Source organism: Onychostruthus taczanowskii, unplaced genomic scaffold, assembly GCF_017590055.1.
Source record: "Onychostruthus taczanowskii isolate IOZ18803 unplaced genomic scaffold, ASM1759005v1 scaffold23, whole genome shotgun sequence".
Classification (NCBI taxonomy): domain Eukaryota; kingdom Metazoa; phylum Chordata; class Aves; order Passeriformes; family Passeridae; genus Onychostruthus; species Onychostruthus taczanowskii.
In genome coordinates, this window is record NW_024499573.1 from 2,327,360 (window position 1) to 2,348,214 (window position 20,855).

Consider the following 20,855-nt stretch of genomic DNA (forward strand, 5'->3'; position numbering starts at 1 on the left):
AGCCAGCTCTTTACTGAAAGATTAAATAAATTTGAGATCCTTTTTAAGTGCAGACTCCTCATAACATTTTTTGGGTCTAAAAGATACATGCATCTCTTGCAAGTATCTAAAATAACTGCACTTATTCTTTCCCAATAAAATACCTCAGGAAGCATTTGATCTTCATACATGTGAAATTTGGCACCTGTACAGTTTGGCTGTTTAACAGCAATAGCAATTAGCTTAAGTAAACAGTTAAGCTATTAAAAACACAGCAATATTTAGTTCAAAGCACAGTGGAAAGGGCTTTAGCACTGCTCAGTGTTGATTCCTGGTGCCTTTCTCATAACAGGCCACGTGTGCATCAAGATTGAATTTGAGCTTTGTGAATGACACTGATATTCACTTTAAGCTAATGTAGTGATGCTATCAACCTGTAGCCCAATACTCGCAAGGCCCTTCTGATTCTAATGGAATTGATCAATATTTCATGAGGCATTTATAATTTATGACCATGCAGACTAGCAAAGATTATAATCCTAAGAATACATAGTATTTCCTCTTGGATCTTAAAACTTTAATGTTTATCAATAATGTAACTTGTGTGCTAAACTTTGCTCTTTAAAACCTCTAAACACTTTTACAAGCCACATCACAATAGTATTACAAATCCAGAATATGTAAGATCTAGAGTTCGGTAAATAAATAACGAAGTTGCTTCCTGGGAGTGTCTGACACCTTATTAAAATATTTTGTGCTAAAATATTAGTTAATATGCTTTATTAACTTCTACAGTCCAACATAATTCAAATAACTGCATTATTTTCTGTATCAATTTTAGTATTAAGATAACCATATAAAAATAACTTCTATATGGGCAATATTATTAATTTTTACAGTAATGTCTCATTTTCTCAAAACTCAGAACAGGATTATTAAAAGTTATTTTAAACTCCAGTTTGTTCTTGCATGAACTGATCCCCACTGCAGTAAAGGTAATACTCTAGTAGCTCAGCAGTATAATTATCTCTGTTGGTGTAGATTTCTAGTCTTGGGATTGGGATTTTTCTTGATATTTTTCATTTTCAAGGGTGGTAGGTTTTTTCAATTTCGTTTATGGTGGATATGTGGGCTGGACAAGCTAAACTAAGACAAACTTAGCCGATAAAATATAGATAGAAATCACTATTGGACAGTTGTACACTGTTAACATTAAAGAGTTCAGTAACTTTTAGTCAAATGGAGAAGGAGAGTGAAGGGATTAAGGTTCTGTATCCTAAGGTGCAGAGCTTTGAATTTGTAACTGCTGAATCATTACTTTTGATTTTAAAATATCCCAATACACCTCCCTCCTTCTTTTTTGGTGCCAGAGGAAGAGCTGATACCAGCTATTTAGAGTAAAATTAAGCAAGCAATTCAAACTTCAATAAGAGTTATTTATTAATAACTATTTGAATTGCCAACTAATGACCCACTTAAATTCTGCCAATAACTGCAACAGCACTGTATTTACAGCCATTTCACTGAACAATAATTGTACTAAGACTTACTTTAGAGATACCATCCCTTTCAGAGTCCAATAATAGCTAATTAAACATTTATCAACTACATATTAATGTTTTTATCTGAATTATTCTTTACAGATTAATTCTTCTCAAGACCTGTCAGCCATACTTATTTATTGCCCTGAGTAACAGTTTACAAATTTTAAGATATCTAGGAAAACCACAAAACATCTACGTTCATCACGCAATTAAACATAAACTATATACAGAAGAACAGTTAGAAACCAGTTGCAGGTTAAACTAAATGAGAGTAGAGGAATAACCAAAGGTAGACACAGCATCCATCGGTGTTGTCTGAGGTGAGCTGGCCAAGAGCAATTCCTTTCCTGGGTCCATGGCTACACTTCTGCTAACAATGCCCAGCTGCTCTCCAAGGGTTAAGGATTTGACTCTGAAACTTTTTTTTTTTTTAAATGATAACGTAGTTGTACAAAACAAAACAGCCTCAAGATGTAACTAGGAAAAGAAAACCACTCTGACAGGCTCATTGTTCAATATAATTCCCTGAAGACCACTGAAAATCTAGCAAACTTTACTGGTGTTGCAACTAGAATAGCATTGCCCTGATGTCCCTGATCATTTCCACTTCCCATAGCATGCCTTCCTTGTTGCCCCTGCCTTTGTCTGGGCGGCTAAAATATCAATCAGTTCACACAGGAAGAAAAAAGAAAATGTTAGCTATAATTTCACAAGGCCTAATTAAGCAATTTAAGAATCAGAGAACCCTTCCCAAGACAGAGGGATTTCATCTCATTGCTCCCCTGCCATTCGATAGGTTCACCTCCTTGGAGACTCGCAGTCTTAGTTTTAGCTGGATGAGTTTCCTGACCAAATTCATTCAACAAATGTATGGAAGTCTGTGGGAAGGCAAAGCAGGCATGGGAGCCTACAGGCAGGCAAAATGCAAGCCTGCTTTGTTCAGCCACAGCCCCTTCTGGAGTTCTCTTTTGCACCAGATTCAGAAACCAGAGTTCTGCCTCACCAAAAAACAAGGCACTGAAGGTAAATCCCCACTAGGTCAGTCAAGTGCTTGTACCAATGTGGAAGGAAATTCTACCTGAACATACATTTTCTTCCTCCATGCTCTGATAAATGCCAGCTCCAACACTTGTCAAGCTTCAGCACTTAAAGTCAGATATTTCTAAATCAATGCAGTTTCAGCATCCAAAGTTTTAGGTAAAATAGCCATACAGCCTGTTCATTTGGCTAAACCTGCCTTTTGTGCCAGGGTGAATAATGTGTATTCAGTACCAAAAAGGAAATCAGCAGGTTTCAAGGTAGGATATAATAATCATTTAACTCCTCCTTTATTAACTTAATACAGGGACCAGGTCAGGAAAGTTAAAGCACTGATAGGGTTAAACGTGGGCAGGGACCTCAAGGGCAACACAAACAAGCTTCTACAGGTTTGTTGATGACAGAAAGAATGCTAGGAAAAATGTGGGCCCTCTGTGGAAAGAAACAAGAGAGCTGGTTACCAGGGACATGGAGAAGTTTGGGGTACTCAGATATTTTTGTCTTGGCCTTCACTAGTAGGTGCTCCAAGTTGCAATCTGCTCTAGTGGCAGATGTCCCTGACCATGGCTGGGGGGTTGGAAAATGCTGAATTTTCAGGTCTCCTCCAACCCAGGCCATTCTATGAATCTAAATAGGCAAGTATAATCTTGGACTGGTGAGCTGTAAAACACTGAATATTAAGATCTTAAAGCAATGCCATTAGAACTCTGATTTTGCCCTTTAAAGCCATGAGAGAGAAAATATCTCATTTGCTTTATTGTGACCTTTAACAGCTGTACCCAAGGGACACCCAGAGCAGCAGAAAGCTGCATTGGCAAAGTTAAATTATATGCAATCGGGTGTAGGATCCAGCCTCAATTCAATAAGTTTCATTCTGCCTTCCCCTACAACCATCCCCAAGAGAAGGAACAACATAATTGTACAAATTTGTTGGTAATATTGCAGGAGAAGGAGCTTCCCATTTTATCAGCAAAGCTTCTGTAAGGATTGAAAATCTGAAAGTCATTAAGGTAAATTTACATATCTTCTCCACACTGGAAACCAGACCAAAAATTCCCTCTATTATTATCTGTAAAACTTGGAAGTATTTTAAGAAATTAATGCAAAAAGTTACAAGCAATAGAAGCAGTATTATAAATTATTCATAACTATTATTTTTAACATCAGTTACTGTTACTCAGGCAATACTTCAAGCACATATATAGCATCAGTATCATACAAAGGTTATGCCACCAGATACTGAAATTGTTTTCAATAAATGTGGGGTGTCAGATTTTTTCCAGAAGAAACACTATGATGGCTTTCTCCACAAAATAATGAATTACCAAGCTAAAGCAATTTCAGTATCGTGGTACATACACATAATCCTAAGGATATTGACCAAGTTGTGCATCTATGTGACAAGCTGTCTGGAACCCTTCCAGAGAGCCACACAGACACTCCTGCCACTCCCTTTTATTGCAAGAAGCAGGGCAGCTCCAAGGGCTGAAAACAAGCCAGGCAAACCCTTTGTCACACATATCTCAGCACTGTACTCCCCAGTGCATCGAGAAACACAGCAGAGCTTTCCTTTATTTTAATTTCTACTGAGTCAACCTGTATCTAGCAGATTTCATGCCTTGAAAAAGTATTTCTAGTGGCTGGGAAATGCAAGCAATCACTGGAAGCACTAAAACTCTGTCCTTGCAACCTTGTATCTCAAATAACAAACTGCTGTAATACCGCTCTGAAATTATACAATCCAACTTAAAATAATTCAGAATTGATTACCGTATTTTTATGAGACAGTAATCAGGGGCTCCAGTGCACTAAAAGCAGAGTAAATCTGTTGTCAAAACAGAAAAACATGTTTACATAATAAAAGGTCTGACCTTTTAAACAATTAAGGGTATTACTAAATCATCCTGGTGTAAGGAGCTCAATTTCAGACAATAGTATGAGTCATGAGTAAACTTGCTGTTTGCAAAACTTGCCTTAAGTAGGGTTGGAAGAGCTCAATTGCTTAACTCTTTCCATTGAAGAGATATAAAAATGTCTGAGAAACCAACAGACCAGAGAGACACAGGAAATAAATACATTTCAAAATACACTAAAACCGAAAACTCAGAAAGACAAAGAGTAAGTTATCTGCTCACTATTTCTTACACAGCCCCAACCCACTCAAATGCTTCTTAGTCATCTATAACTAGAAATACCAGAAGTTAACTTTCTTTTTCAAAGCATTCATACACCAATTTATTAATCTGAAAACACCTCCCCAAAACAACAGCTCTTTTTTTCTCATTTCATCATAGAGGGGAGTAATTTCAATTTGATCAATACTGACTGCAACCCTGGCTCTCTCTTGTCCCAGAAACAAACTTTTACTGCCGGAATGTGCTACATTTTGATCCCTCCCCACTTTCAATTCCAGTTACAGGTGTGATGAGTCAGTAGATCTAATCAGTGAGACAACTCTGACAACTACAATAAAAACTGAAATTGAAATTTTAAACTGGAGGCAAACAACAGGTCTTACAGTTCAGTAAGACCTTGACGTCATAAGCAAGGACCAAAAAGAAGTCTGGTATCAACTAAACACTAGCACAACTCTTTCTGTTCCCCAAATTGAAATCTTTGGTTTAAACAACAAATCCACGGGTAAAAAATACTGTGTCATGTAACTGATTTAAACAAATAAATAAGCAAAATCAAGGGCAAAGGTGAGAGAGTCAGGATAGTCCCAGGAACAGATCACACACACGACACTACAGAGTTAGAAAACTCTTTGGGGTTACCAGCCAGATCCAGGAGAACCCTGAATTTGTGGTACGTAAGAAATTACAGTCTAATTCACATGAACAGCTGCAACTTCTCTGCAATACAGTCATTTGTCTCAAAACATTACACTTCCTCATACTAAAGCAACATAAGTTTGGCAGATCTCAGTCCACATGTGGATTGCAATTAAATTTTGTTCACACCAGGGAGAAGACCAACATCTGGTTTATACATGATCTTATCCCTCCTGAAGACAGCCCAGTCCTTCCAGAAGTAACAAAAGCCACCTCACCACAACTCCTTGCCATAAAGGCACTGTGCAATTCCTGGCCAAGCAGACCTCTGTAAAATACTACAGAGATTCACCACAGAAATGATGGTTTTACTATGAATGAATAGAGATGTATGTGAAATCATTGGAAAAAAACAAGAGAACAAGGGTTAAAAGAATGACCCGTACTGATAACAAGTAATCTGGTTAGGAGCAATGTCCTGGGAAAAGTAAAATTGAGGAATGGCTGGTTTATATCAAGATCAGAAGGTCTGCCCTCTGTAAAATCACACCACAGTGACTCATCCTGCCTTCCTAACATCAGGAGGATGGAAAGTTGGAGCAAATCAAATGTGCCACTCCTTTTACTGTATGATCAACAGGAAACACACATGTATTTGAAAAGAAAAAACAAAACTAAAACCAACCAGACAACAAACATGAACTTCACTTAAGATTTACAGAGACTGCAGGCTCTTTCTATACGTAAAACTGAATATCATGAAAGTCCTGTCCAAAGGATAGTGCATCATCACCAACAAAAACAACCTCAGAGACATGATGAGGATCTGACACCCAGCATCTTTTGCACTGCACAAAGGGATCCTGGCCAGACCAAATACTAACACAGCTTGGTGTTTGGATATCAGTACTCTGAAACCTCTACACAGTGAGTGAATTAACTGTATGAGAGAATGAGTGGAAGCAGGTAAAATCAACATCACTTTCCCCTTCCATGAAATCCTGCACTGAATTTCATTCCATTAGATCTTTTACAAGTCATCTTCCAAATCAGAGTAAATGGTTAAAAAAAAAAAAAAAAAAAAAAATTCATCATTAAACGTGAATTATTTTCACGTTTTTAATACATAATTGAATGATTGGTATAAATTAAGTCAGCAAAATTATTTTTTCTGCTCTTGCAACTGTACATTTAATTCACTTTTGTAAAGAACTCAACACAGCAGACCTGTATTACCTTATTTCCAGAAAGTAACTGTTGCTTTGCTAGAAGCTAACCAGAACTTCTGTTTTGAAGACCACTGCATTATTTGCTTAAGGACAAGATGTTCCCTCTCCAAAAGACAGCTGTAGACCCAAGGAAAACACTATCTCACAGAAACTTATTACACCACAAAGAGCCAAGACTCTCTCTTTTGGGTATGTATTATACAGGGTTTTTGTTACTGATAGAAAATTTGTTTAAATTCTTACTTTCTACTTAAATACAAGGATTCTTTTATCTGCTACAGAAACAACATTCTCCTGTACATTAATTAACACTCTACTGAGAATGTAAAATTTGGTTTTTTGCAGAGCACAGGTAACCAAGGGAGTAAGGAGTTTTCAGCATAGACTAAAAGCTATTTCACGTCACTAAATACAGTCACTAAATACTTATTTACTATGGAAGAAAAGTTTCAAGCTACTCACTCTCATACAGTGCTAACAAGTAAAGCATAAGTATTTTATCTTTGTTAAATTAACATATAAACACAATAGGCCACCATAAAAACAAATAGAAATCTTACCTTTTTCTGGTACCAAACTATAGCATCAGTTACTTTGGACGCCATTTATTCCACTGAATTCACAGAGTCATTTTAGGCTGTTAACAGAAAGAGACAGAACTTTACTTCCACTTCCCTACGAAGGCCAAACAGGGAATGCAGAAACACTCCCGTTACCTGCAAATCACTGAACAGCTGTATTTACTTTACACATTGCCTCATCTCTATTTCACTAAGAGTTTGGGCTTTCTCCTCTGAGCAAACAAAAAACTACAAATCTGCTGCTACAGGACATGAAAAGCATCAGTTTTGTCCTTCCTTCCCAGTAAAACACACAGGCTGCACAGAGGTGATCTGTCATTGTCTCACAGGAACCTCACAAGTGCTTTATTACATGCAGTCTTTTTTTTTTCCTGATAAATTCAGCAATCCATAGTTATTAGCCCAACACAGTACTCTGAAGTGCAGCAATAATTATGATATAAAACGCAAGAAAAATTAATACACACTATTAGATATACTTGGAGAAGAAAATAATATTAGTGCTAGAACTTTACTAATCATAATTAGCACCCTCATGAAAACAGACCAAAATTAAGTCAAAAGGAGAAAATCAAGAAAGAATGGTATGGTTCTTTTAATGGTAACAAATAGCAATAGCATTAGTTAATCTCTGCCACTGTAATCAGCAATCAGCATGAAAAAAAGACCAAAACCCAGCCTCTCAGCTTATATAAAGTATTTATATTTTGAAACTAATTTTTACAATGTTCCTTCATGTAATCCATCAGCCAGAGTTCATTACGAGAGGAAAAAAAAAAAAAAAAAACATAAAAATCCTCCAGGTATATCTGTGCCTCTCTTGCACTGGGAAGCCCAGAACCAGACCCAGCACCCCAAGTGTGGCCTCACTGATGGCAAGGACATGGTTAAGGATGTCATAAGGATGGCAGTGACTTAGTCCCCACACACCAAACTATACAGCAAGCATTTTCCAAGATCCATCCTGAGTAAAAATATTACACTTAAGTTGTCAGTATCAACAACAACATTAACCTTATATTTCTTCATTAAAAGAAAACGAGAATTATTAACCTGTAGGGAGTTTATGTAATAAAAGATTATTTGGTATCTACCTCTTGATTTAAAGATATTTGTTTACAGCTTTTACAGAGACAAGAAAGGCAAATAAAAATGCAACATTCAACAAATGGGATAGAAACCAAAACTGTACAATAGATTAAAATTAGTGTCTTTATGAAAGACCTAAGCATTAGAGCAACTCATGACATTTTATCGTTCATCATTATTCATCATAAATCATCACCAAAAAACTCAGGGCATATTCTGCACCTGGGACAAGCCTGGTTGTGTGTAAAGGCTGGGGAACAAAAGGCTGGAGAGAAGCTGCAGAACCTGGGGGTCCTGGTTCATGGGAAGCTGAACATGAGCCAGCAGTGCCCTGGAAGCCAGGAGGGCCAGCCCTGTCCTGGGGGATTCAGGCACAGCAACAGCAGCCGGGCAAGGAGGGGATTGTCCTGCTCTGCTCTGCACTGGGGCAGCCTCATCTCGAGTGCTGGGGGCAGTTCTGGGCACCACAACACAAAAAGACATTCAGCTGTAAGACAGCACCCAGTGGAGGGCCACATAGATGGGATTGTCCTGTGCAAGGCCAGGGAGATGGACTTGATGATCCTTAAGGCTCCCTTCCAACGCAGTATGATTCTATCTATTTTAAAAATGACCCTCCAAAAGACCCAGTTCTGCACCGTCATTGTTTGCTCATTCTTTTCTGACTATATCTTTTAAGTAATGCACTGTATAAAATAGGAGTATGTCTAATGGACATACTCCTATTTTATACAGTGTATTACTTAAATGATATAAATAATACTGCCTTTAGTTTGGACATGCACCATATACACTATAGTACAAACCTTCAACAAATCGATTGGTATTATATCAATGTCTGAGGATTTCTAAGACACATAATGCTACACATGTTCATGTTCCCCAAATGATCATATTTTTAAGATTTCTAACAGTACAACTCCAACATCTTCTATACAACTTCAGACAAAACTACAACTCAAGAGAAAGAAATGTCTCAGAGAGCTTAGACAGTCATTGAAAATTCCAGAAATGTCAGAACACTGACAATTGGTGTAACTGAGCAAGTAAACACCTCAATTTTTCCACTGTTGAAAATATCAACTCAGTTAAAGCTGGCAGCCCTGACTCTGTCAATATCTGTGATTGCTTCTACTTGCTTCTGATAACACAGTTTGTTTTTCTAAGAGCAACTATCAATTATTAAGAATCCACTGGCACAATATATATAAAAATACTATCACATAAAGGAAGAAGTCCAAGAGACACTGCTATAACATGACATATCACACAGACTGATCACCTTTCTATTCTCACCCATACAAAGCCCACAACAGGACTTGCTTTCTTACTGGAAAACCTCTTCAATTAAACTCGACTTTAAAAATCCTTTGCTCCATTGGACTCAAAAGTGACACAAAACCCTTCCCCACACACACCACCTACATGACAGAGTCACAGTGACAGCAGCTCCCTCTGCAGAGGTGCCAGTGCAGGAAGGGGGCACACAGATACCGATCACATTTACAACCTCGTCTTCCCTGCCTTCATGACCTCATCTTGGAGGACCTTTAACTCCTTCTCATTTCTCTTAAGTAACACCCCTCTCAAATACAATACAACCTGCTTCCTACCAGCCTAATCACAGGATGAGAAAAAGGTTGAGACAACTCATTATCAGCCATAAAGAACTGCTGAACCTGGACAGATGCCCTTCCCTCAACAGCTACATTAACTTGACTTCTTTCTCCAAGGTCAATTATTTTTCAGGAAACCAAACATTAACTCATGAATCCAAGACTTCGAACTGCGTCGAATATGGCTAAAAATGGATCAGCCATTTTAAAGGCAGTAACCTTTGTCTACAAGGTTATTACTACCTCTTTTTAATTCACTCTAAAATCCTTTGCCTCAAGAAACAATTACCTCACAAAACTATAAACCAAACATAAAGTAGCTTTATTTGATTTCTATCAACAAACCTGTTATTTAGATTATCCATGGTTTTCATATTTTTAAGAAATTCTCTGCATTAAATCCTCCATAGAATCTATTTTGGTGGCATTTAACGCTTATTTGCATACACATTTGCATAAACAAATGCAAAGATTATGCTTACAAAAGTAAACAAGACAAAATCATGGGAACGATGTCTCAAAACAGAGTTTGGTGTGCTAAGTAAAAATACCTCTACTAGGAAATATCACATGCTTTCTTCAAGAGCTACACAACCATTTCTGAGACAGCACAGCAATGAAAGGTGAAAAAGTTCATTCAATTACTTCTGTGTTTCTGCTTGCAGGAGCTGGGATTTTTCTGTGATTTAGTTTTTAGTTTGTCTTTAGGTTTTGGGGGGCTTAATGAAACATTATGAGTTTAACAGACTCAGCCTGAAGCTAGCCTGTCTGGGTGAGGGATGGATGGAAACAACTCAAGGCACTTCAGCTGCAGCCCCGGCTCTGACTATCTGCCCACAGCTCACTGGACACCTTAGACTGAAAACTAAGTGTTTTAGCAATTTAGAACTCTGAATATTCATGACAACTTACCCTGTCATTCGTGTTTGCAACTGGCATTGATCCTGAGGTCAGCCTGTAAAAGCCTGGCTCTAAAGCACACCAGGATCAACAGGGTAAAAATGTGAAAACAGCTGACAGACAAACACAAGCAGACAGAGCAGTGCCTGTCCTTCTGCCTGCTTCTCCCCTCATCCTCTCTGGACCCAGCTCTCCATGTTCTCTGTCAAATACCTGCATCTAGGACAGGGATCAGCTTCAGCACTCAGTTGTACAATGTCCTGTGCAGAGTAACTACAGCAAGATTAAGTAATCTTAACTAGCTGAAGACTTCAACACAAAAAAACCTCTCAACTTCAAAGATTAGATAGAGCATCCAAATATAAAAGCTTGATCACAACCTCTCTGTAACAGTCAACAGAGCTTTTGTTACATTTTCATCAAACTCACAGTTAATGCTATGAACAACTAGCAATAATTTTTAATTGAAGCTTCATTACTTTCTTAAAGCTTAATAGAGAGGACTACCTAGTTTTGGTGATCCCTATTCAAAGGTGGGGTTGCTTAGCTATTGCCAGTTCAGGGCATAATCATATTACACAATACACCCTGCAATCAAAGTAGCAGTTTCTCAAAAGCCACAGAAATTTATATATAGATGTCTTTAGGTAGCTAAGAGCTCAAGCCCCACAGTACTGCAGTGCTTACTGAGTAAGATAGGATTAAAATAAATTCAAGGTATATTTAGAAATTTTACTCATATCCACAGGGCTTTGGCGACCCTAGTCAGACATAAATGTATATATTTCTAAAAGACAGTCTAAAGCAATCTGAACTGACTGAAGTTAAGAATAAAATTGTGCTCTTCCATAGTGACAAAGAAAAAAAAAAAGCTTTTTTTAAGAATATACAAGTCTAAGCAGCGTCAACTAGCAAAAGGACATAATTAAAAATACAACACAAGCAAGGACGCATAGGCAAATAGTTGCTGTCCTTGCCTGTAAACACTGTGAATCACCAAGTATTTCAAGGAACCTGTTCCCTTTATAGCAATCCCAACCTGAATGGTCAGGATACCATCCAGCTGTTGAGTCAAGACTTGAGTGTCCTTCTCAACTCATCATGGTCACAGGCTGATGATGCAATGAAGCTGCACATTCACTATACATCATCAGAATTAAAATTACAAAACTTAGGTTGCTTTTGTCTCAAATGTTTTTTAAAAAGTCATTGATTTCCAGTACCTTCAGGAAATTAACAGCAGTTTTTCAAAGACTGTCATATAAAGCCATGAGAATACCACAACCTGGTTTCTTCAACTGCTTTCCAAGCTAGAATGTTTTACCATTATGTTAGATCCTCCACATTGCAGTTTCACAATCACAGGTGTGTTTTCACTAAGATTCCCCAGCATGTAGAGTAAGAAAAGACAATGAATCAGAATGGCAAAGACTAGGGCCTAAACTACTAATTTTATTGCAACATTTGTATCATACAAACTCTCTTAAAGCATTAAACTTGTTTATGCACAGCTAGAAAACAACTTTAACAAAGGAAAAAAACCTTCACTTTCTAAGTTCAACATCAAAATACAAGTTAACATTATCATCAAATTGCTGACATTATTTGATACTTTCAGCTTAAATGAGCCCAATAAACAGCTCAGTCACATTATGCATCTGCTGTTGACTGAAAAGCTGCTTCTGCCATGACATAAACCAAGGGAGGCATCCCTGTAATGCAGATACAGCACTAAACTTACCAGGAGTCATCCTTCATCCACTTAAACCCAGGGGAGTTCTGCCACTGCCACAAACAACAGGATGAAAGCCCTAAAGCAATGCTCCAAAAGAACCATTATTTTTTATGTACATTACACATAAACCACTAAACCTACATCTCCTTTTTGAAAGGGAACATCAAATACTAAGCAATGCACTCACTGTTCTTTTTAAGTACTTTATCTATGCATCACTGTTCTCAAAACAGCATTTCAGAATTGCAAATTGTATACAAGCAAATGAGAAACTTGTCACTCCCAGGTTCACACCTTTCAGTGGAGGGTTTATCATGTTCCTTCCAGCTACCCTTAAGAAAACCTGCAGCAGTCACAACCAAAGGAAAAAAAGTCAAGTTAAATTAAGGAAACCCCAGACAGTGCTAACTTTAAGGATGATATCCAGCAACCAGCATGAAAAGTACTCTTCCTGCCATGCCTGCTGAGACCCCCAAGCTGCCTTGCAACCCAAGGTCATAATAGTTTGTAAATAAAAAGGAATTAACATACTTGCTTTCCCCAAGGAAGACCAAAACTTTGATAAAACTGGATACCAGCATTCCTAGGATACTGCTCAGGAGAGTTAATTTTCAAAGTCTGCCCTTCACTCCATCTCAAAAAAACCCCAAAAAACCTGAAAACCCAAAATGCAATCACCCCCAAACATCTGATTTTAAAAAAAAATTAACATCCCTAAATGCCTATTTCTGGAGGTTTTCATTTGTTTGAGAAGGTCTCTTTCATCAGGCCAACAGCAGCTACAATAAGACACGAATCAGACCCCGTACTGTGCATCAAACCCTGCTCTTGAACAGAGATGTACCAAACATGTCATGTATGACGACAGACACACACATCTGGCAGCGTGTCCATGCCTGCCTGTGCCTCCAGTGAGATGTCAGATGCTGAAAGGCTGATACCTCCTCAGGCCTCAGTATCCTGCCCACAAACCACTGCACCTGATCCCATTTCTGCTGCTGCGGATTTCCTTATAAGCTCATGCCTTTTATCACCCACCAGCCAAGCAGGAAGGTATCACAGACACAGCACAGAGCATGCAGTGAGAACCAGCTTTCAAAATCTGACTGGAAGCAGACTCAACCTAGCCATCCTCACTACCACAGCAAACCCACAGTATCTGAAGCAAAGAAGTGCCACACAAAATAACTGTCACCCAAGGAACACACGTTTTGTCAGTGGATTACACAACTGTCTGAAAGAGCAACAAAATGTTGACTATCAGGATTTCTGAGATTTATTTCAGGTTATGGTAAAAGAACATTTCATGCAGTTGTTGCAGCCGCTGCAGACATTTCTGGAATCTCTGCCTTAAGATCTGTGCAACTTTCCTAATTTTGTTACATAACTGGTTCATGGCTCCATTTGAAATAACTTGACACAATCCCATAGATACCTTACTCATAAAAATAGGGGGGAAGGACTCTGAACTGAGAAGTCCAAGATTCTCCACCTCCCATAATTTACTTTTGAGCCTGATATTTATCAATTAGCAAAAAGCTTCCAATATTTAAACATATTCTGCTGTTCAGTTAAGTAGGGAAATCCAAGCCCTTAAAGGGAATTATACTCAAGTTAATTTTGCTTCATATCTACTACAAGAGGTTCCCGTTTCAAAATTCTCATCAAATACAGTAATTGCTGTTAGCACACTGGATGTACAAGCCATTTCTGGAAATGCTGTATCTTTTTTTTTAAAAATTAAATAAAAACCAGAACATGGTCAATCTCAAGCTCTTTCTATTCCTGTTTTTTGTACTGAATACCACATGCACACATACAAATCCCACTAAACATCTACAACCTTATACTGAGAAATCCCTGAAACACTGCATGTATACATCTGCTCCTACCACTGTAATAACTTTATTAAGGAACAGAATTTCTATAAACACCAAGGTTTTAATTTATTTGCATATATATATACACACATACATATATAGTTGCCTTAACAAATACTTGGAAAAAAATGAACTCCAAACAAACAAATATAGTCACCACCTTGAAATAAAATGCCATGCTGCTTTCTTCTTTCTTGAGATCCTTAACGCAATAATAAATCTTGCTCACTGGAAATACTGACTTGTGTTTAGGATGGCATGTTTATCTGTCACCAGGCACTGCACAGCAGAGTTGTGGCTTCTTGATGACTACAGTCAGGAAGCTGAAAACCACTCCTAAATCACCAAGTTTGCATCATGTTCTACAAATAGTTATCCAGCAAGTTTTTGAAGCAGCTGAGGCATGAAGTGGCTGAGCTGTCGGAAAAAGCTGCTGTCTCTTATAACAGCCACTGTTCTGTAGGAACAGAGTTGAAAATGCTGAGCATGAATTTTTAAATTATTAAAAAAAAAAAAAAAGTCTCTGGAGTGATCCAAGCAAGGAATTGCAGAGTAACAAGCCTTACATGTGTATCTGGCAAGGTCCTCAAAACAATCATTAAAAATGGAACACCACTATACCCGAAAGACTATCTGATAGGGTCTAATCAGCAGTTTCTACACAGGAAGATCATGTCTCGGTCTATCAGTATTTCTGGACATGTCAAACTAACTGATAGACAAGAGCAAGTGACAGAACATATGTGGACTTTCAAAGAACCTTTGGAAAGATGTCAAAGACTTCCAAAGAGTCTGTTGTCTATGAAAAGCAAACATTGCCACTGAGTAAAACCAGCCAAAACACTGAACAAGATCTGGAATCAACATTCTTCGCTGCAATCAGCTAATTGGATAATGAAGATTAACAGCAGCATCCAGTCTGTACAGAGCAGGCTGTTGATCACCTGATACTGGTGCCCAGAAGCTCCTTGGATCACAGACCTGCAGCTCTTCCATTTAGTGCCAGTCCAAGGAAAAGTGCACACAAATCCCCATTCTCCTTCATGCAGAACCATCCTAATCCTGACACCAAACAGACTAAATTTTCCTAGTCTGGTCTCTCTGTGTTCCAATAGCTTTCACACACCTTAGTACGATAGTGACGGGGCAAATATCCATGGCCTCATCCAGCACACATGTGCCCACTGACTACCTCATTAAAGGATGAGAGCATCCAGAAATGGCAAATTCCAGGTAAGTTTTCCAACCACCAAACTTTTACTGGAGAGATGAACACAGACAACATGTCATTGCTTACCAGGCCCTGACAGGTAAGGGTAGAGATGCCCCACATTCCTGCTGGCTCCCAGAGCTCTGAAGAGGGAACTTCAAGCACACGCAGTGTCCTCATAAAGACACGTCCACACAACCGATGGCCCTGTAAGGCTCCGCAAGGGTTTGAACCACTCTCAACCACAGGACCCTGTGCTGATACTGCTTTAGAGTGGTTAAAACCAGCTTCCAGCCCAGAGCCCATCGCACAGGACGCAGCTCCCAGGCTCTGGCTGCCCCTGCTGAGCCCACGAGCAGCTCCCACACGATTCACCTCCGCAGAACAAACGGTGAGCACGAATGGCACCATGAATGGCACCGAGGCAGCTCTGACCACAGCCAGCTTGAATACTCTGCATCTTTCCCAGTAAGCCTTCTCAAGCACCATTAACACAGTAATCTCGACTAATTAGGGCTATTTCCCCTCTCCTCCTCCTATTTGGACCGGCAGACTAGAGTTTTTATGAAGTACCGCCTAAAGTAAGTTCTGATATAGAGTGAACTGAACCTTGTCCTATTATTCCAAATTTTAAGCTTCTGTTAAAAGGTCCAGCAGTGCTCACTATATTTATCTTTTATACTGCAAAGAAGAAAAGAAAACCTGAAGCAGTAACATTTCTAGATGGCAATCTTAAACTAGCAAAGTTTAAAAATATGCATAAACTTTAACAATGAAAAGGCAAAATAAATGGAATTCAGTATCAACCACGTAAATGTCGTCTGTAAGGGAAGGCAGGGGGAGCAAACTATGAACACCACTAAATATCTCAAATCCAGAAAGGAATTTCAGCAGCTCAGGAACCTCTGCCATCCAACAGAATACAGTCAGAAGAGCAGGGAGACCTGAATAAAAGGGGGACAACAAGGAAAACACCACAGTACAGCTCTGTGCAATCTGATTTGAAATACACCTACTTTATTGGGAGAAGAATATTAAAATATTGGGGGAGGGGTTCTGACAAGGGCTATGAATTACCAACAACTTGAAAGACTCTCCTTTGAAACACGCAACCGTGAACAGAAAAATAAGGCATTATAATAAATTGAGACTTCAAGAGAAAAACAGAAAATAAAGTCAAGAAAACAACAGCTTCCCAGTAATGCAGGCAACTTCATTTATTAACTAAGCTGAGAGGATAGCAAAGCCAAAATTTTAACAGAGAAATATTATATTACAACACATAAGTAGACTGTTAGACTCACTGCCACAGGAAGTCACTGAAGCCAAGATTTTACTCCCATTCCAAAAGAAAGCAGCTATTTAAACACACAATAACAATAATAATAATAAGGGGAAAAAAAATAAACACACAGCTGGGGGAATCTCAAGCTTCATAACCCAGGATGCAAGAAAGCATCCAAAGAGATCACTGGGTTGTGTTGGGCCATCCCAACACTCCCCTGAACCCGAGCGCACGACGGCCAGAAGCCAATACCAAGGAGAGCATGAGCCACACGCAGAACAAACTGTCCCTTGGACACAGCAGCACGAAGAGTGCTCAGCTGCCAAGCCAGCATCTGCCAACCACCTAAACCCCAAAAGCATCTGGCGCTGGCCAACTTCCAAAATGCAAGGCTCGCACGATTTCACTTCTGATGTGATATTGCTTTAATTTCTTCTCCCACTCTGCAGTTGTATTTTATTTTTTAAGAACAGAACCACAAATTATTTGCAAATAGGAGTCCAGTGCTTGGACTCAGTCCAGAAAGCCATCTAGGCTCTTTGAAGAACATCTACCAAGATCACCTCAAATGAGCAAAGAATTAAATACTGAACATTACATGTATTCCCAGCAGAAACAAATTTGGAAAAAATCCCATTCACATGCATAAATTAAGAAATAAGAGAATAGTTCAAGGAATTCTCTGATATCCTCCCCTGCAACTAAAAAATCCCAAACAAAAAAGCCCACCACAAACACAAGCTGTATTTCTAAATTTCCTGACAATATAATGTCTATCTCTCTATATGTATACGTGTTTGCTCTAACTTTGAAGCTGCTCTGAGATGGGGCTGGACCAGACTGATGACTTCCAATGACCCTTTGCTAAATTATTCAATGATTACAAGTAAAGCATGCCCAAACATTACACAGCAATACATTATCGCTCTAATCAGTATTAACTCTTTTTTCTCCTGTGGCAATTTATTAAGCTCTTTGGGTTCTTCTTAAAAATTCAAATATAATTTCTTCAAAGAGTTAACCATTTCCTCCTCTGCACCCATCAAGAAGGACCTTTATAAATAACAGAACAGTAAACTCAAGGGAGAAAATATGATATTAAAAGCTTTTAAAGTCTGTTACTTTCACACCACCACATATCTTTGAGTAAGTGGTGGTCAATTGTCCTCAAACAGGAAGATGCAGCTGTTGCAGATGGTACTCTGACATGTACCCCAAGAATTTTGTTTTGTTTCCTTCATAAAACAAAAAAACATTAAGAGAAAAAACAGGCCTACCTTGCTCTGTGGGCAGAAGCAATTAAGTCTGCCTGCTTTTACCACTGTCCCCACCCATACTATTTTTCCTGCCTCCCACCCATCATAACAACCATCCCAAGCGCTTGGCTGGGCCAGTCAAAGTAGGCTGGTGCTGATGGCTCAGAGCTGAGCACACAGACTGCCCAGCACTTGCTCACTTCTTGGAGAAGGGAGGGACTCAATTATGACTGCCTTTTTTGGGTAGGAATATTAATTTACGACACTACCTATCAAAAATTTTATAAAAATTTGTCACAGTGTAGGTAGTCAATGTCTTTCAGTTGCCATTAACTTTGGTTTCATCATCTGAGTAAGAAGTGACTCAAATGGGAGAAGACAGACAAAGGAAGCAATTGTAGGAGCTTTGTGCCCTTAATAAGTCTTGCTAAAAATCCACATAAACTGTCCGATGATGAATGCATAAACAACACTGTTTATTATGAAAAGAACTTCCTCATAGACAAAGGAAAACCCAAACCCCAATCTTTGACCGGTATCATTCTCACTCACAGGGTCGTGAGAAAAGACAAAAAAATTCTTCAACAGTATTTGTACTAGAAATAAGTAAAGACAGATAGACAGAAAAAGCCAAGGAAGACAGTATATGTAACTTTGGACAATTAGGAAAGAAATAAAGTCCACTGCTTTCCAGTGACCCCTGCCAGCTGTGACAGGAACAGCATTGTTCAACTCCAACAGTGTTCCACCCCTCACTGCCTGGTCAACTGCCTCAAGGGAGGCTGACTGGAATTCTTTAGCACACCTCTGTCCCCCCTCCAAAACACACCAATACTGCTTCCTCTTTGAGACCTACAGGACTTTGATTGCTCCCACAATTCACACCAATGCCTGGAAGCTATGGATACATCTGGGATCCACTTTTTGAGACAAGCTGAGCGAACTCTGCTTTGGGATAAATCCAGTACTACTAGAATACTTGAAATTCTCCATGGAGTTCCCAACAATTACTGACAACTTATTTGTATGTCACATTCCACACAACGCAAGGGGGAAAAATTGTAGTGCAAACATTAAATTAAACCAACTAGGTTTCCGAATTCTTTTTCTGGTGACTCAGGCTCATGTTTTATCCTTTGCAATATTTATATCCAGAATAAAAACATACATTGGCAGTAAAACATAGCAACAGAACGTTTAACTGCACAAACATTCCACTTCAAACATGGATTAGGATCTTAAATACACTAGTTCCAAGCACTGCTCTCAACGTTCACCTTCAGAAATGAAAGTTGCTTGGAAATGCTGTACAATGGAGTCCATCAAGGTGGTGTGCATACATGCATTCATAAACACCTTACTGGAACAGAAGTAAGACTCCTGAGAAAAGGATTATCCTTTCCAGGGAGTCACAAGCGAAGAGGCAAACCAAAGAAGATCACCAAAACTTCAGAGCTACAAAAATAGCCAAATGCATACAGCTATTTATAACCCAGAGATTTATGCACGAAACACTTTTAGCCTCTTAACCTCAGGGAAACAAAGTCAGATGCCAAGCACTAATGTATGTAACAGAAATACATCCTTCTGCTGCTTACTGACCACTCCAAGTGCAGCTGAAGATATTAGGATTCACTTACTAGGATTAACAGGTTATTTCAAGTGATGCACTTCTCCCTGATAAAACAGATACCACCATCTGTTTAACATCATCAACAGGAAGATATAAGCAGACAAATTACTGATGACACACCGTCCCTAGTCTCATTCCTATTAGAGAACTCGTGTCTCCGAACTGTAAGACAAGCTGTATTTTCTGTAGGAACATTTCATCACAAAGAATTTCAGAACATTAATTAAAGTACTTTCAACAAGTCAGGTTTTCCAATTAATTACTTTTTCCATTTAATTGCATGACAGATGGATAAGACACTGGCAAATTTGGAACAAAATGCAAGACTCGGCAGCATTGCTTTTCAAGTGACCAGTAACATGTAAAAGTAGTAAAAGGCAAAATACCAGGCACAGAGCTTAACACTATGGACTCAAAGTTTCAGTGACTCTGACAGATCTGAGTAACACGTACTCAGAGGCTAGGGTATGAGAAACAGAAGTCAAAGTAACAAACACCTGCACACTTCTAGTACTGTGGGATACATTTTCCTCAGCGCCTTTGTTTCTCACAGAAAAGACAGCAAATAAAACACCTAGAAAATGAATGTGACAGTATAAACTTTGAGTGATGAGAAGTTCCCTAATATTTCGATTCCCAAACGGAAAACCAAGGATAAGCTGTAGTCAGGTTGCCACTGTTTCAGGATGGAAAAAAAGGAGAAAAAAACCAAAAGGGTAAAGCAATAGAAAACATAAACGCATGAAAAACACAAGATAGACGAGACGAGCTCAGAGACGAACATGAAGACGCTGAAATGCAGGACCTCTAAAGGGAAGCACTCAAGACGCTCTATCACCTGACACGGGCACTGAGGCAGCTCACGGTACGTTCAAGCAGCTCCGCGGGGAGAAGGTGCCTCGCAGCAGAGCGGGAGCGGGCAGGCAGAGCCGCAGGCACGGCAGGGGCCCGGGACCGTACCTGCCCCTCTGCCCTGGAGGACGCGGCAGCCCGGACACCGCCGGCTCCGGACAGCGCGGCCGCTGCCCGGCCGGACCCGATGCGGCTCCGCGGCGTTGCGGGCAGGGGCCGGCGGAGCCGCGCTCAGCCCCCCGCCCCAGCGGCGC

The 20,855-nt window shown here is 39.3% G+C and overlaps 2 protein-coding genes across 3 annotated transcripts in view; one reads left to right on the forward strand and one right to left on the reverse strand.

The window, feature by feature from the left end:
- PHTF2 (putative homeodomain transcription factor 2) overlaps nt 1-20,849 on the reverse strand; it is a 60,437-nt gene extending 39,588 nt beyond the window's left edge. For both annotated transcript variants that reach the window (XM_041405293.1, XM_041405292.1), the window contains exons 1-2: nt 20,588-20,849; nt 7,125-7,201 (exon numbers count right to left, since the gene is read on the reverse strand). In XM_041405293.1, coding sequence (XP_041261227.1) covers nt 7,125-7,169 — 45 coding nt within the window. In that variant the 5' untranslated portion in view covers nt 7,170-7,201; nt 20,588-20,849. The remainder of the gene's footprint in view (nt 1-7,124; nt 7,202-20,587) is intronic.
- The window catches only part of TMEM60 (transmembrane protein 60), a 4,584-nt gene continuing 4,244 nt past the window's right edge, over nt 20,516-20,855 (forward strand). Inside the window, exon 1 of the mRNA XM_041405296.1 lies at nt 20,516-20,614. The gene's annotated coding sequence lies outside the window, so the exon portion shown is untranslated. The remainder of the gene's footprint in view (nt 20,615-20,855) is intronic.